Raw genomic sequence first — 14,266 nt, 5'->3', positions numbered from 1 at the left:
TACAGCCACTCTCACATTGCTACTGTTTGTTTCTGCCGGCTTTGTATAGAAGCAGCTGAACCCTGACTGGCTATGTTTTTAGAGGTAAAGCAATTGAGAGAGCGGAACCCAAGGGAGTTCTGTGTTTAAAAGAGGTCACAGCTTTATCCCAAGTTAGACTTTGAGGAGTCTGCAATTCAGATTTTAAGTCACCCCTGTTATTATGCTATTGTATACTGTGTTTTAGTTATTATACGGCACTCACAGTGAGGATGTCATAACTGCCTGCTGTCACCATCTTCTTTGATGACACCATACCAGTCCTGGGGTCAATAATGAACTTTTCCTCCTCGTTACCATCAATAACGCTGTAAGTAATGTTGCCATTTGCTCCAGAGTCACGGTCATATGCAAATACGCGGTAAACGGGTTCACCGCGCTTGTTCCGGTCACGTTCAGGCAAGCTGATTCGGTAAGTGACCTCCGGGAAGGTTGGCGGGTTGTCATTCTCATCGTTGATGTGCACTATGACCCACACTGTAGACTGCCGGGTCGTCACAGGGCCATCTATTACCGTCACCTGCAGTAATAGCCCAAACAAGAAAAGCAGATACACAACATGAGGTAAAAACAAACTGTCGTGTGACTGGGGGATTGTCTTTGTGAGTGCATACATTTATTGACATCTTAAATATTGCTTGCACTGTGTGAGTGCAGAGCCACGTGGAGCTGAGATCCGGGGAAATCTCTTTGTATGATTGATCCCCTGGAAGCAGAGCCAGAGGTCTGATCACTGATCAATGGGATCAGATAAGGGTGAACATCGTTGTTGCCAGCATGACTGCTCACTAGACTATTAATTACAGACAGGCAGCATAGGCAGGCAGTCAGAACACTGGGTGGCATGCAGGGACTAACAGTCTTGTTGAAATCACTGGGCTGAAATATCAACAAAGACAACTCTACCTTCCACTTTAAACTCTTTTTTTTTTTATTTCTATAGTCCATATCACTGCAGCCACGTTGCAGTATATTGTCATAAGTTGGGTTATTAAACAGTACTGGATTTAAGTGAACAACAAGAATCTAGAAAAGTTCACCAAAAAAAAGCAGAAATACAATACAATTCATAACAACACCGAGCTGCAATACTGTGGGTCAGCCGCAGGTTATGTTCCTCTATTTCGAAAAGGCGCAAAGTGCCTGAAGATTCATCAGCATTTGATGAGTTGAAAGAAAGGAGTGAGGAAAACAACTTTGCTTCTGTCTCTAAAGTCAAGAATCTCTGATTATCAGGCTCATCTGCATGCTGAGCAGCAGCAGCAACAGAAATGGTAATCACAGAGCTATCTGTATGCCCAGTGTCTCCACCTATCAAATGCCGGGCGGACCAGCTCCTCTCCTCACTGTTCCCGTCCTGAGTAGAGAAGATAACCAACAATGAATGATTACACTTTAAAAATACTAAACCCTCGGCCCAAAGCTACATCCATTCATCATAGTTATGAAGCCTTGAATGCCTGCAAAGGTTGTCCTCCACCCTGTCTTTGTTAATAGTGTGCTGTGGCAGGTGGCAGGGTAGGATAAATAATAATACTATAAACCAGTGAACACTGCTCAGCTTTTACTGTACCTCTAAAAAGTGCTCTGCTTGTTGTTCTCTATCCAGTTTTCTTGCAGTTGTTGTGATCACACCTGAAAACCATAAAAGACGAATTTCAGACAGCGAAGAAACAGATTTACAGTAAGCGAATAAAGAGCTGCTGCTACAGTTTGCTCCTCTCCATACCTCTCTTGAGCTGAAACCTTGAAATTAAAGCTGAAATATTGAAAAATGTATAAAGCACAAGTTATTTCCAATTGAATTCATTTTATTAATGAGCCAGAGTGTTCATATGAAGTCTAGCCTGCAGTCTAGCCTGCAGTCCTGGCACAGAGAGTTATATTTGGCACATGTTCATATGGCCTTGTGTGGCTGATGGTCACTTGTTTGACCAATGAGCCACCAGGATGAGCAAAGCCACTGATATAAATTCAAACTAAAGCAGATTATTCAGATGACGGTTAGAATGTTTGGCAAACCGCACTGAAAATCAATGATTACACCTTTATTTCCCAGAACTTGTTTGTTTGTTTTCCATTACACTATTGATGCTTTCTTATTTGTCATTTGTCCAATTACAATTATCCTCCTATCGTGTTTCCATCAGACTCACTGACATTCATTCGTGAGAGACCATTACTCTTGCTCTGACAAAAAGACAAACATTAAAACAAGTGTTTGCATTTATATGTAACAATTCCAATCACAGGAGATATTGTCTCAAAAAAAAGGCAACTCCTTTTTGAGCAGAAGAAAGAAATATTGTGTTGATATTGCAAGGTTCAGACAGTGTGAGCTTCCAGAGTTACACAAATTAAATCTCCCCAGACATTGCTCTCGCAAGCACGTAACCAAAGCAAACATAAACATTAATCAAAAAAAGAGATTCAGTCAACTTCAACACCGTTGTTTTCCCTGAAAAATGCTTGTATTCTGTTCATGTCAGCAGCATCCAAACAGAGTGAAATACTCATATTAAATCTGCACAGAAAAATACACTGGTACATTCAACAAATGGCCAGAATATTGTCCCAGTTATAGAAAAGATATATCAATTCCTTTTAGTTTCTTCATTCGTATCAAATAGTTTGTAAGAAATAAGAAGAAGAAGAAAAAGAAGAAGAAAGGAAAATATAAAGCATGATGCAAACTCTCAGTTAAGCTTTTATCAAGGCCTCAGACATAAAATAACTTCTTCAAGAAACAACAGTTTTCAATCTTTAAAAGCTTTAAGACTTTGTCCCATGAACTAGTATCTGTAGGCTCCCAACACAAATTAAAAGGATCTATGTCCACAAGACAGAGTAAGGCCATAAGAAGACATACGGCAGGGTGTTGGGACCACAGACAGTGACATGGCATGGGCTAAAAATCATAAAGATCCAAAAGGACAAACCATCAAAAGTGGTAAAGAATTAGAGCGCTAAGATCTCACGAGAAGTTCCTGTTGGTAGTGGCCTATCTAGTCATTAGCAGTCAAACGTTTAGACATGCCTTGTTATTCGTTATCGACTCATTGTGCAATTTACACATAACAAAGCGTGTAATCATTTCTGTGTGGATTTTTATGATGGATAGTGAAGCAAATGTGCCTTAATGGTGATGGTGTTTTTGTGTCAATGTAATGAAGCATTGTGGTGAAATGGGATTATTTGGAGAGTTTTGAATACTATGCAGTCAACACTCAGTGGCTGCATTAAAAATCATGGTCACTCACACACTCGCACACTTACTCAGGCATTCCCCTGCTTGCACATATCACAGTGTCACCTTGAGCTTGCTACGCAGGCTAACTTCAATTAGGCAAATTAGGAGTAAATCTAGAGCAGCGGTCACAAGCTATAGGAGAGGGACCAGAGAGGGGAAGAGGGGCTTGTTCAGCAGAATACTGTAAGAACCCATACAAATCAATAATCTACAGCTCACATCAGATGTTGAACAGAATGCTTAAAAAAACAACAATAAAATCAACTAAAAATATCTGCACACACATAAAATGTCAGCCTGCATAATTATGTTCTTGAAATTATCCCACTGATGACAGTTCAAAGACATCCTAACACATTAAGCCAAATACTCTTTAATATGTTTTTGAACTGGAGCAACATTAAAAATCCAAACTTGAGATATAAAAATCACATGTAAAGTTTCTGTTGATCATAAATACTGACATGACTAAATAGTAAGGAGATACTCGGAAATATACATAAAAGAGCACCTTGCATGACTCCTCGATGATGATAAATAGGTAGTTTGAATGCACAAATTTTCATCCACATAGAAAGCCAGACTGTCAAGTGATTAATAGATTTCAAATTTCTCTGAGATGTTAAACGTTTATAAATCTTTGATAAAACTCTTGCGGCACATCTCGCTCCAAAGGCGGGGGGGGGGGACATTTACATAAACAGTACAGCAAAGAGGAATATCAAGCTGTGATCAAACCCGTTCTTTTTTTGCCTCATGAAATGTTAGTTTATGGCAGTCCTCCAAATACAGCCCTGACATGCTGTACATCACAGGAACATGGTTTATCAGTATTAGAATTCAAAACAACAAAAGAAGAACTGTTATCGCTGGTGACGCTGTCGAAAGTTTGCAGTAAAAAATTCACCGAGCTAAACTATGAATTCAGTGGTGTAATGCTTTTTCTTGCATTTCAATTTTTTATCAGGTAATGAGTTTTATTTATACGCTTGCAGTTGTCAGGCATTATATGCACCCCACATATATGCTATTATACTATACTTTTTGTGCTATTAGGGAGAATGTATGAATGACACGAATATACAGCATATTATCTAGGTATTGTTATGATGAAAAAGAGATTTGTCATTGATAAGTGTGTGCAAGTGTTTTGATACAATAAAACCAATTCTATCTCACTGAGGCTTGTAAGTTAAAGGTCACACAGCCAGTAGGACTTCATAACGGCACTCTGCAAACATACATGCTTTTACAAATAGCGCTCCGTCTAACACCCTGTGTCAACACAAATCTGCACTGTTTTCCTCCCCAAAGGAGGTAGTCTTCAATCACACAGCCAAAAACCAACAGACAGCACTCCAAGCTGTCACAGCACATTTACACACTTTGCACTCATTCAAAGTTGGGCTTCAATGCATTTTGGGAATTGTTGCGGCATCTCAAACCTATCAAACTGACACTTCCTGAGAGAACTTGAAAAATGCATTACTCCGAAGCACCCCCGCATGAGTTTTAAAGAACGATTTGAAGCTGGAAGAGAGAGCTCAGCAGCACAGCTCAGAGTGTTGCTCACACTCGCTTCATGGAAGCCAATCAATCAGCTGGATTTTGTTTATTAATCTTTCCAATGAAATCGCTCTGGCACATGGAAAGTCTCGAACTGCGTCCACACTGAGGGGTAATTCGTATTGAATAAGTAATTCATATTGTTTCCCGCTCACACGTCTTTGTCTCAAATTAGCATTGCAAATCACAACGCAATGAAAATGATGTTGGTGGTGCATTTCAGCTCAAAACGTGGGACTGACTTGTATAAAACTGCAATGAAACATATCTACCAAAGAAGTCAACTGGTGGAACCCAACATGTCAATCTAAGAGAAAGAATTTCTTGAAACAATAAATTACAATATAATATCAACAACATCTAACTTAGTTCTCTTGTATGGAATAATAGCAAAGACACAAAATGCTGTGACCATTTAACAGAAACAGAAAGCAGGGCTCAGATGGCTAAAAACTCCCCTGAGGCACACACACAAACACCACATATATACAGGTCATTCAAACACATATGCAGTCATACACACAAAGGGAAAGGTTTTTTTTTTATAGCGTGTGCTGTGGCTGTGCCAAAATGCATGTTGATTCTTTGCTGCAGGACTGTCCTTTCTAACATAATGATATAACCAATTTATCAAGTTATTCAGCTGTCACACTAAGTCTCTTTCTCTCTCACACTTATCCCCACATTATTCACAGATGCAGATACATCTGTTAGTTGCGTGTCCTAATCTGCAGAATGATAAATTGATTTGATGTGTTACCGCACCCGCTTTAAAGTTAATCACACCAGAGGGCTGCTAAACAAGACTCCCTGAGTCATTATTACAGGTACTAGATTTGTACGCAAATGGCTTTGTGTTGGGTCCGGGTTGCATATTAATGAACGTGCGAGGGCCAGAATGTCTCTACTGGGATCGATGTTAGCCTTCTCTTCCTGGTTCAGCCCAGTCTGCTGCACTATATAATGTCAATATCATAATGCACAAAAACGTTTTAAAGCGGAACGGAGGAGGACAAATAGAAAAATCGCCTTCGATTTACAAAGGGGACATGCAACCATACCATTAGAAAATGTCTTCTTCTATGACGACTGACATGCTGCATGTTGCATGTAGGCCATTGGTTTTTGATCATTACATTGACGATTCTTTGAATGCAACGCTGGTTCCTACAACAACTGAAGCGCTCATAATCGCCTGTGGTTGTTTGTTGACGCGCTCATAATGTAATCTAGGGCAGAGACAACACCTCGCAATGTTTGTTTTTTTTTTCCTTTCTTTGGGATTTGAATAAAACATTTCATCACCTCAATAATTATTTAATGTAAGTGTTTAAACATAGCTGGAGAATATAGGAGTAAATCCTTGAAAGTTAACAGCTAAAACTAGCACACATTTAATTTTTCCTTGATAATGTTTGTGAGGTAAGATAGACAACTCTACTGATTTTGTGTGTGTTGTTTATTTTGTCTGTGTGATTTGATTATTATTGAAAAGACTTTTATATACCATCATACATCAAGACTATGAAAAGGATGGAAAAGAAAATCTATGACTTGGATCCTGCCTTTTAACCCAGAAGAGTCAGAGTTTGAAATGATGTTCAGGAACCTCACAGACTGCTGTGTGAATCATTTTTTGTATGAGACGTTCAAATGTGTGGAAAAAGGCAGGTAACTGCAGGTAACTGAAGCTCCAAAACATTGTTTCTGGACTTTAAACAGATCTTCCATTGCATATGTGACAAGAATTGTATAAAGCCTTTTTGTGGAATCAAATCGAATAGACTACAAATCGTTTAAGGCAGGATCAGTTGGGGCTCAAGATTACAAGTTTGAGAAAATCGGAATCTGGAGGTGGAAAGAAATCAGGAGACCAAACCTCTGAGGCCAACCTGTCATGTCTGTTTAAGGCTCACAGCTTAAGGCTACATTAGTTCTCAGTCAGAAAAAAAACATTCTTTAATCCCTACTCTGTGTCGGAGGTTGCTGTAGCTGCTATGTTTTGACAAAAGAAAATCTTTTTTTTTTTTTTTATCTCAAAAAGTTTTACATTGTTACTACAGTGAAATATATATTTCAAATGTTCGCTGTATTTGACTTGACAGTGTTCGAGCACAGAAAACATAACCCTCTAAATCGCTATGAATGCACAGGGAAAATATATCTGCAGATTTTAGTGTGTTTGTTTGTAAGCAACTACGCCTGGGTCTGAGTAGTGCACACCTATTTTAATTTAAAATTAAGAATACATTCCAAAAGTCTAATCCAACATTTACAACCTATAGCAAGAATATAATAACTCCTTACTGACTATTACAACAATTGCAGCATTTGAACACAGACAAATACATTTGTATGTTCACATGTGTCCACTTCGGTGTAGCTGGGACTTGCATGCAGTGAGATTTATAATATAGTTTGTGTGAGGTATACCACAGCTGTCTATGCATGTACGAAATTGATTTACTTTTTCACAGATCAGTCCGGTAGCTGGCAGTCCTGTGAGAAAAGACTTGTTTGCCAACCACATATTTAAGAAAAGGAACAGGAAAGCACATTAGAATGATTTCTCACCAGGAGTTTAACACTATCTGCTCTCTTTCAACCTCTAAACAAGCATCCATGCTATTGTCCTTCATCTGCTCTCTTTTCTCTGTGTTGAGTGGGCTTTTGCCGCCACCATTTAAAAGCAAAACTCATTCAGGGTTATGTGAGGTATTTGAAGAAGAGGCTGGAGCTACAAGACCGATACTTAACTGAAGAGACCTACACTTCAAAGAGACCTTTAGTAGTATTGCAGTTTCATATTTCTAAATGTTTTTCATATTCAGACATGGTGGCTAGCTTCACCTTTGCTTGTTTAAATTTGCACCTTGTTTGACTTTGTGGGGGGAAAAAATGTGGTAACTGTACTTTACACTTCATCAAACACTATAAAAAACACTTGAGGGTATGAAAGCTGCCTTAACTAAAACAATCGAACGATTGTAGGGAGCTTAAACCTGTGAAGAAGATTGGAAACAATATTCAGATAAAAGTTCAGTAAGCTATCAAAGCTTTTTATGTTTTGCTGCTCTCTTAGTTTTCCCTCCCAACTTTCTTTTCAAGCTTCTGTTCAGTCAAAACTCCCTTTGTTTATACTCTGCGTATCCTTGTTTTGTTGGTACTATGCCGGCAATCTGGAACAGAACATGTTATTTGTTTTAAAGAAATCTCACCATTCTCACCATCAAGTTTTCATTTTTGTTCCTTGTTTTTTTTTTCTTATCTTCACACACATTTTTAGACATTAAGCTGTTTCTGGATTTTTCTTTAAGAGGATTAACCTTGTCTTTTTGATGGCTATCTGAACTGAGTGTTTGCTTTTAAGAAGCCATCACAGTGAATATGGAAAGTCATCAACATCTTTGATATCCGACTATCCTGGCTCAAAAGCATCTTGAATTTACTTACATTTATTTCAATATAAAAACCTTTATCTCAATTATACGCAACAAAAAGTGTTAATATTTGTTGTTCAGAGGGTGACTTGTTTTCTATAAGTTCCCAAAATCCTATCACTCATTGCAAATATATTTCAGTTATTTAAAATCATGTCTGTGACTCTTACCTGTTTTGGGATTGATGGTGAAGAAATTCTGTGGATTGCCAGCAGTAATGCGGTAACTCAGTCGGCTAGGTGTGGCCGTAAGGTCAGGGTCCTGAGCTTGAATACGAATGACTGACACGTCCTTTGGAGAATTCTCCATGATGACTGGGTGATAGATAGGATCTGAGGTGAGGGGAGCATTATCATTGACATCTTCCACCTGAGGAGAATAATGGGAGAACAAAATAAAAGAAGAGACGGTGGCACATAAGGGGAGGAGTTGAATAAAAGGCAGTGGCAGGACTTGAATGTGGATCATTGTTTTTGCTTCTTTATATATATATATATATATATATATATATATATATATATATATATTTCAAATGTTCGCTGTATTTGACTTGACAGTGTTCGAGCACAGAAAACATAACCCTCTAAATCGCTATGAACGCACAGGGAAATTATATCTGCAGATTTTAGTGTGTTTGTTTGTAAGCAACTACGCCTGGGTCTGAGTTCATCTGTTATCAATCACAAAATGGAAGTGTATTTACCACAAAATGTCATAGTTGTCACACTTTAAAAGCAAAGTGAATTAATTTCCTTTCCAAGAGCACAGTTCGAGAGTATACATGGCAAGCAAAGTGTTGATTGAGCATTTGCTGGGAGGCACAGAGGGCCAAGACAGTTCATCTGTGAATGAGATGCACCTGCGCCTGATTAATTTCCAATTTTTTTGTCTGTGATGAAAAGGCCAGGGGTAAAGCACCCAATCAGATCACCAAATGTGAATATCCTGAAGCTAGAAAAGCCTTTTTCTCCATATGCTGCTTAACTCTTGCCCAAAGTCAAAGCTGTGTTGTAACAGTGATGTGTGTAATAGAGTGTTTAGTCAGTGAATTATTTTTTTTTTTTGCCAAAGAAAACGCAAGAAGCTGAGAAAAAGAATTGTGTAGAGCATATCTCTTGCTCACAGACTGAGCACAATTATCATTTTTGAGAGTAATATATTCATTGTTTTTGGTATCTTACAGTCACTTTGGATGGAATGTTCCACAAGAATATACAACAATCATCATCTAAATTAGCCTACAGCCTACAAGTCAGCAAGCTGAGAACATTCATCAGTGATGCTAACCTTTCCTTAGAACTCATGTGAAATGTCAATAGTTTGGATCGGCAAGATGAGTTATGTGTTTGAAAACTGCATGAAATCAGTATTTGTATATCATCAAAGATGTTTCTATATTAGTGCATATTATTGCGATATGCACTGATACATGTTTTATTTCTGTAGAACATACTGAAAAAAGGTGACGTGATGTAACTTTGAAATTGGGTCATCACATACAATAGTCAGTCAGAGCAGTTACAACAACATCACAGCTTTGTCTGCACAACATTGTTGCTGAATACACATTTTAGCTCCGCAGACAGTCAGTGCGGATACATGCGTGCCATCGGATCGGATTAATGGCTAAATTGCAATAAGATTGAGTTATTCAGTTCATGTGGACACCTTAATCTGACAAGAAATCGATCGGATCGGGTTACTCGCGATCAAATTAAGACCCCGAGATAACTCGATCCAAATGCCCACTGAACGTGCATGTAGACGACAGTCTTCTTTCTATCGGAAATAAATAAACAACACGATGGAGAATGCGCCGTTGTGCATTGCGTTTGTGCCATAACCATGCTCATCACAAACTAATTGTAGAGGGACATAGCTTCATCTTGCTCTTCCTTCACCATCTTTCTCGAATGCCTTAGTTTTGTTGTTGTTGGTGGTGAATATGTCAACTGGAAGTGGCTCTATTAGCAATAGTTGAAATGGGTACAGCGCTACCTATCATACTGGGGTATTGCATGCTTTGTGCCAGTGATTCGATTCATTCACCGCCATATATCCAAGGATAATTACCCTTGCTCAGATAAGGAGCATAACCCAACTATAGCTATAATAGTATTAATCTCATCATGTAGACCCACTGAGTGGTTCAGAGTCATGGTGTCTAACTATCTAGTCAAAAACCTTGCTGGAAAATAATAAATGACTCCCCTCCATCAGTTCACCTTATGTACCATTTTGCCAATGTCAGAAATAAGATTGGCCAACATATCGATATAGTTGGGATTTTGGGATTTTTGGACCTCCTAAATATCTTTATCTATAGACCTTTAAATGTGTCATCTGTTAGGCTCTTGGAAACCTGGATTTTTCTTCAAATTGAAATAATTTAAATCAGCTTGCAATTGGATTTAGAAGAAAGAATGTAAAATTAGGAATATAACATAGTCAAATTTAGTTAAGTAATACATTTAATCATCAAACATTCTCACACTATAAACAGTTAATCAGCAGAGTCTACACAATCTTTTGCATTGAAAATGACATGGCTGAGAAGCTGCTGTAGAAAGCATCTGATGTGACTTATTGTACAAAAGTCACAAAGAGATTCCACATACTACAAATGCTCTATTTATACCTCTCTACTCATTTTATGGTTTAAGTCCTATTCCTTTGGGGCTACTTGAAATTAGAATAATAATACTCATGTAATAGAATAAAATAACTTGAAAATAGAAAAGAAAAACTTTCATTCGTCCTTTTAAAAAGAATCATAAGTACATGAGAGAGAAAGTCAATGAAGAAGTCAGGATTTCCAGAAATGTCAATCGCTGTGGTGGAATGAAAACAACCATAGGAGGTAGGACAAGTATAACCGGTGTAAGTCACTTCCCTTTCAATAGTTCCTGTACTTGTGAGCATGCACAAAACAGTCTCCTGTCAAGGGAGCGTACACTCTTTAAACATATTTGATTTCCAGTCATTGGTGGCAGAACTGAAGCGCAGCAGAGAGGGAGAAGGGACTTTAATTTGTTGTAATTTGTATTTCTTCAAATTTCAAGCCAAGTCCACCTTCTTCTTAAGATTATCAATATATATTATAAAGTCGTAGAGAAAATGAGCTGTACTCTGTGCTCTGAGATAGCGTGGATGTGTATGCAGGGAGCACTGATTGATGGCTCTCAGAACGGCTGAAATGATCCGCACCACCAAGGAGAATCGAAATGACTTAGTTTAAATTAAACAAACCACCCAGCTTAGATGGAAAAATCACAAACACACACGAAAGAGCACAAGGCAACCTGCACTTATTCAAGAGACAGAAAGTTCACCAATAGCAGCAATGATTTGTAGCTGTATTCAGTGAAAGTTTATAAAACTACTAACTTTTAAACAGACACTGCAGAAGCAGATCTTGGTGGTGATCCTCAATTTTCAATGAATACCACCCTGCATAGCATAAATAATAATGTAACTCAAGAAGAAAATCTGGTTCTATGAGCAAATGCATTGTCTCCTAACAACCCCAGTAAGGCTTTTATAGCTTGGCCCATTTAATACAGTTTTCCTTCATCTCATCATTCAAAGTCAATTCAACTAAAGAGCCTGCATTGTTCTGCGAATTCTGGCAGGCAGGGAAGAAGCATTTGCTTGACAAAGGCAGCATAGTTGAATAATAAAATATCAGCTGTGCACGGTTAGCATGCTTAGTGCTAATGTGGTATGGAGCTTGTAACATTATGATATTAGAGATAGGGTGATTTTGAATTCAAATCCTACTGGGTCATGAAGACCTGATTTCTGATCCTCTGTCAAAAAATATCATTAACACAAAAATGCTGAAAAATAGGTTAATGACTTAAATCCGTCATTGCTAGCTACAAAGTTCTGAAAATTTTCACATTTTCAGAACACAGCGTCTTTCAAAGCAAATCTTTGCTTAAATCAATATAAACATTTTCTCTGTATACTTCCTCTTATGCCTGTACTGTAAAATATCACTGTTGGTGCCAGACTGTCATTACCTGAATGAACACTTCAACAAAAGCAGACATGGGTGCAACTCCTTTATCTGTGGCATAGACAGTAAGCCAGTAGGAGTCTTTGGTCTCACAATCCAGGACACCGGCGGTGTAAATCACGCCTGTTGAAGAACAGAAAAACATTAGTCCAGTTGTGACTTGTGTGCGTATGTCCCTGTGTATGTGGTGTTTGTGTGAGTGAAAGTGCAGATTGGGTGTTGTCAGGAGAATACATTCTTAAAAGGTCTCACGGGAAAAGTCTTTGAAGACTAAATTTCCATAGGCAAAGACTTTGGTACAGGCTAAACTTTGTGTCCCGGCCTTAGTGACATTCAAAGGCATTAGTGGCGCCGTTGTAGTCACCTTCAATGTTTCAGCATCTCTACGGCTAATCACAGCTGACCAAACTGCTCCCACTGCTATTTGTTTAGTGCTAAATGTACCCTGAACAGCCCTGCACCAGTGAAACACACACACACACGCAGACTCTCATACATACACACTGACTGATGCGTATTTAGTGGCCTAAAGGAAGATGAGGAGCTGACAGCTTTGGTGACCTCTTCAGGGACAAAGAGAACACGCACAATAGATGACAAATGACTGCATCTTTTTTTTTTTTTCATTTAAAATCCCTCATGCAGGACTGTGCATATACTTGAAATATGACACATTAATACTCATGCCTAAGTTCGGTCTTGGTTTCAGGGTTCACATGTGTCATCTTTGTACATTGTAAAAAGCATTGCGGAGGAGACGTCACGAGTGTCACACAGTCTGAGTTTGAGAATAACACAAAAATATACAGTACAATTTCTACATATTAAAGAATCACTTTTCTTCTGTGCTTTACAGCATATATTTCGGTGTCTGAAGTTACTACCAACTCAGTGATATAAATGACAAACAAATACGCTCACAAAAATATGAAGCAAAAAAGAATCATACTAAAATGCTGTAGTTCATGTCTAATATGATTTTCTTTTTCTGATTTACATTTTAAAATGAGTCTATGATGGCATATGTGTGAAATCAATACATGTGCAACATAATGTGCATTCAATATATTATAGAACCACGTAATGCAAGATAGCAGAGAACAATTTGAAATTCCAAATTTCCTTAAAATGACCAAACATTTTTACATGAGAAGAACTCGTTTCCATGTTTGTCTGAACAAGAACTGAGGTGGCTAACTGAGGCTTCATCTTTGAGACGGAGAACTGTAAGGTCATAACTTTTGTTTCTATTTCTAATAAATAACATAAGGGGGACAAACATGCTGCAGTTGTAATGTTGTATATTTCTTGCTAGTCATGACACAGAGCACTAAAGTAATTAGTTTTATAATAGGAATCAATCACATCTTCAATTCCCGTCTGATCTACAACCTACACGGAGCCGAGGGAGAAATGATCATGATTACATTGTTTTCATGAATTTCAAACCACACATAAGCAGCTTCACCAACCGAGTCAAGCAGAGAAAACACTATAGAACAAGAGAGCCAATCAGTTATTACTTAGTGACAGCAAAAATGACACTTACTCTGCCTCTCTGCATCTATCGTCCTGTTTTTTTTCTCTGAGCTCTTTCCAATAATAAAATTCAATCTGATGGTTGTTCTTGTTGTGTCTCTTGCTCGAAAACACTTTATCACTTCATCTTTTCTTCCTCTCTTCCTTTTCTTCCACCCATATGTTGTATTAAGTCTCTTCACTGTCTGCCACAGGGAATTATTTAAAAACTTTTTTTACAACAACTCTCCAACTTCGTATCCAATATTCATAAAGATGATAGTGTCTTTTTTTCCCTCTTTTACTTCATTCATTACAATGAAAGTGTGTTTTTAACGAGTTGCTGGTGCACAACGTGGTACCGTACCGTGAAGTGTGCAAAAGCTGTGAACTATGCTATTTTAGCCCCCAGGTGCTCCAGGACAGTTTCAG

The 14,266-nt window shown here is 38.2% G+C and overlaps 1 protein-coding gene across 1 annotated transcript in view; it reads right to left on the bottom strand.

Moving 5' to 3' along the window:
- Positions 1-14,266, bottom strand: part of LOC140279283 (protocadherin Fat 3) — a 70,453-nt gene that overhangs the window by 43,832 nt on the left and 12,355 nt on the right. The window contains exons 5-8 of the mRNA XM_072374406.1: positions 12,321-12,439; positions 8,466-8,664; positions 1,613-1,674; positions 245-559 (exon numbers count right to left, since the gene is read on the bottom strand). Of these exons, the coding sequence (XP_072230507.1) occupies positions 245-559; positions 1,613-1,674; positions 8,466-8,664; positions 12,321-12,439 (695 nt within the window). The remainder of the gene's footprint in view (positions 1-244; positions 560-1,612; positions 1,675-8,465; positions 8,665-12,320; positions 12,440-14,266) is intronic.

The sequence above is a fragment of the Leuresthes tenuis genome, unplaced genomic scaffold (genome assembly GCF_036924035.1).
Source record: "Leuresthes tenuis unplaced genomic scaffold, fLeuTen1.0.hap1 SCAF_21, whole genome shotgun sequence".
In the NCBI taxonomy this organism is placed as follows: Eukaryota; Metazoa; Chordata; class Actinopteri; order Atheriniformes; family Atherinopsidae; genus Leuresthes; species Leuresthes tenuis.
Note: the sequence above shows the minus strand (reverse complement) of the source record. Positions and strands in the feature narration are given on the sequence as shown.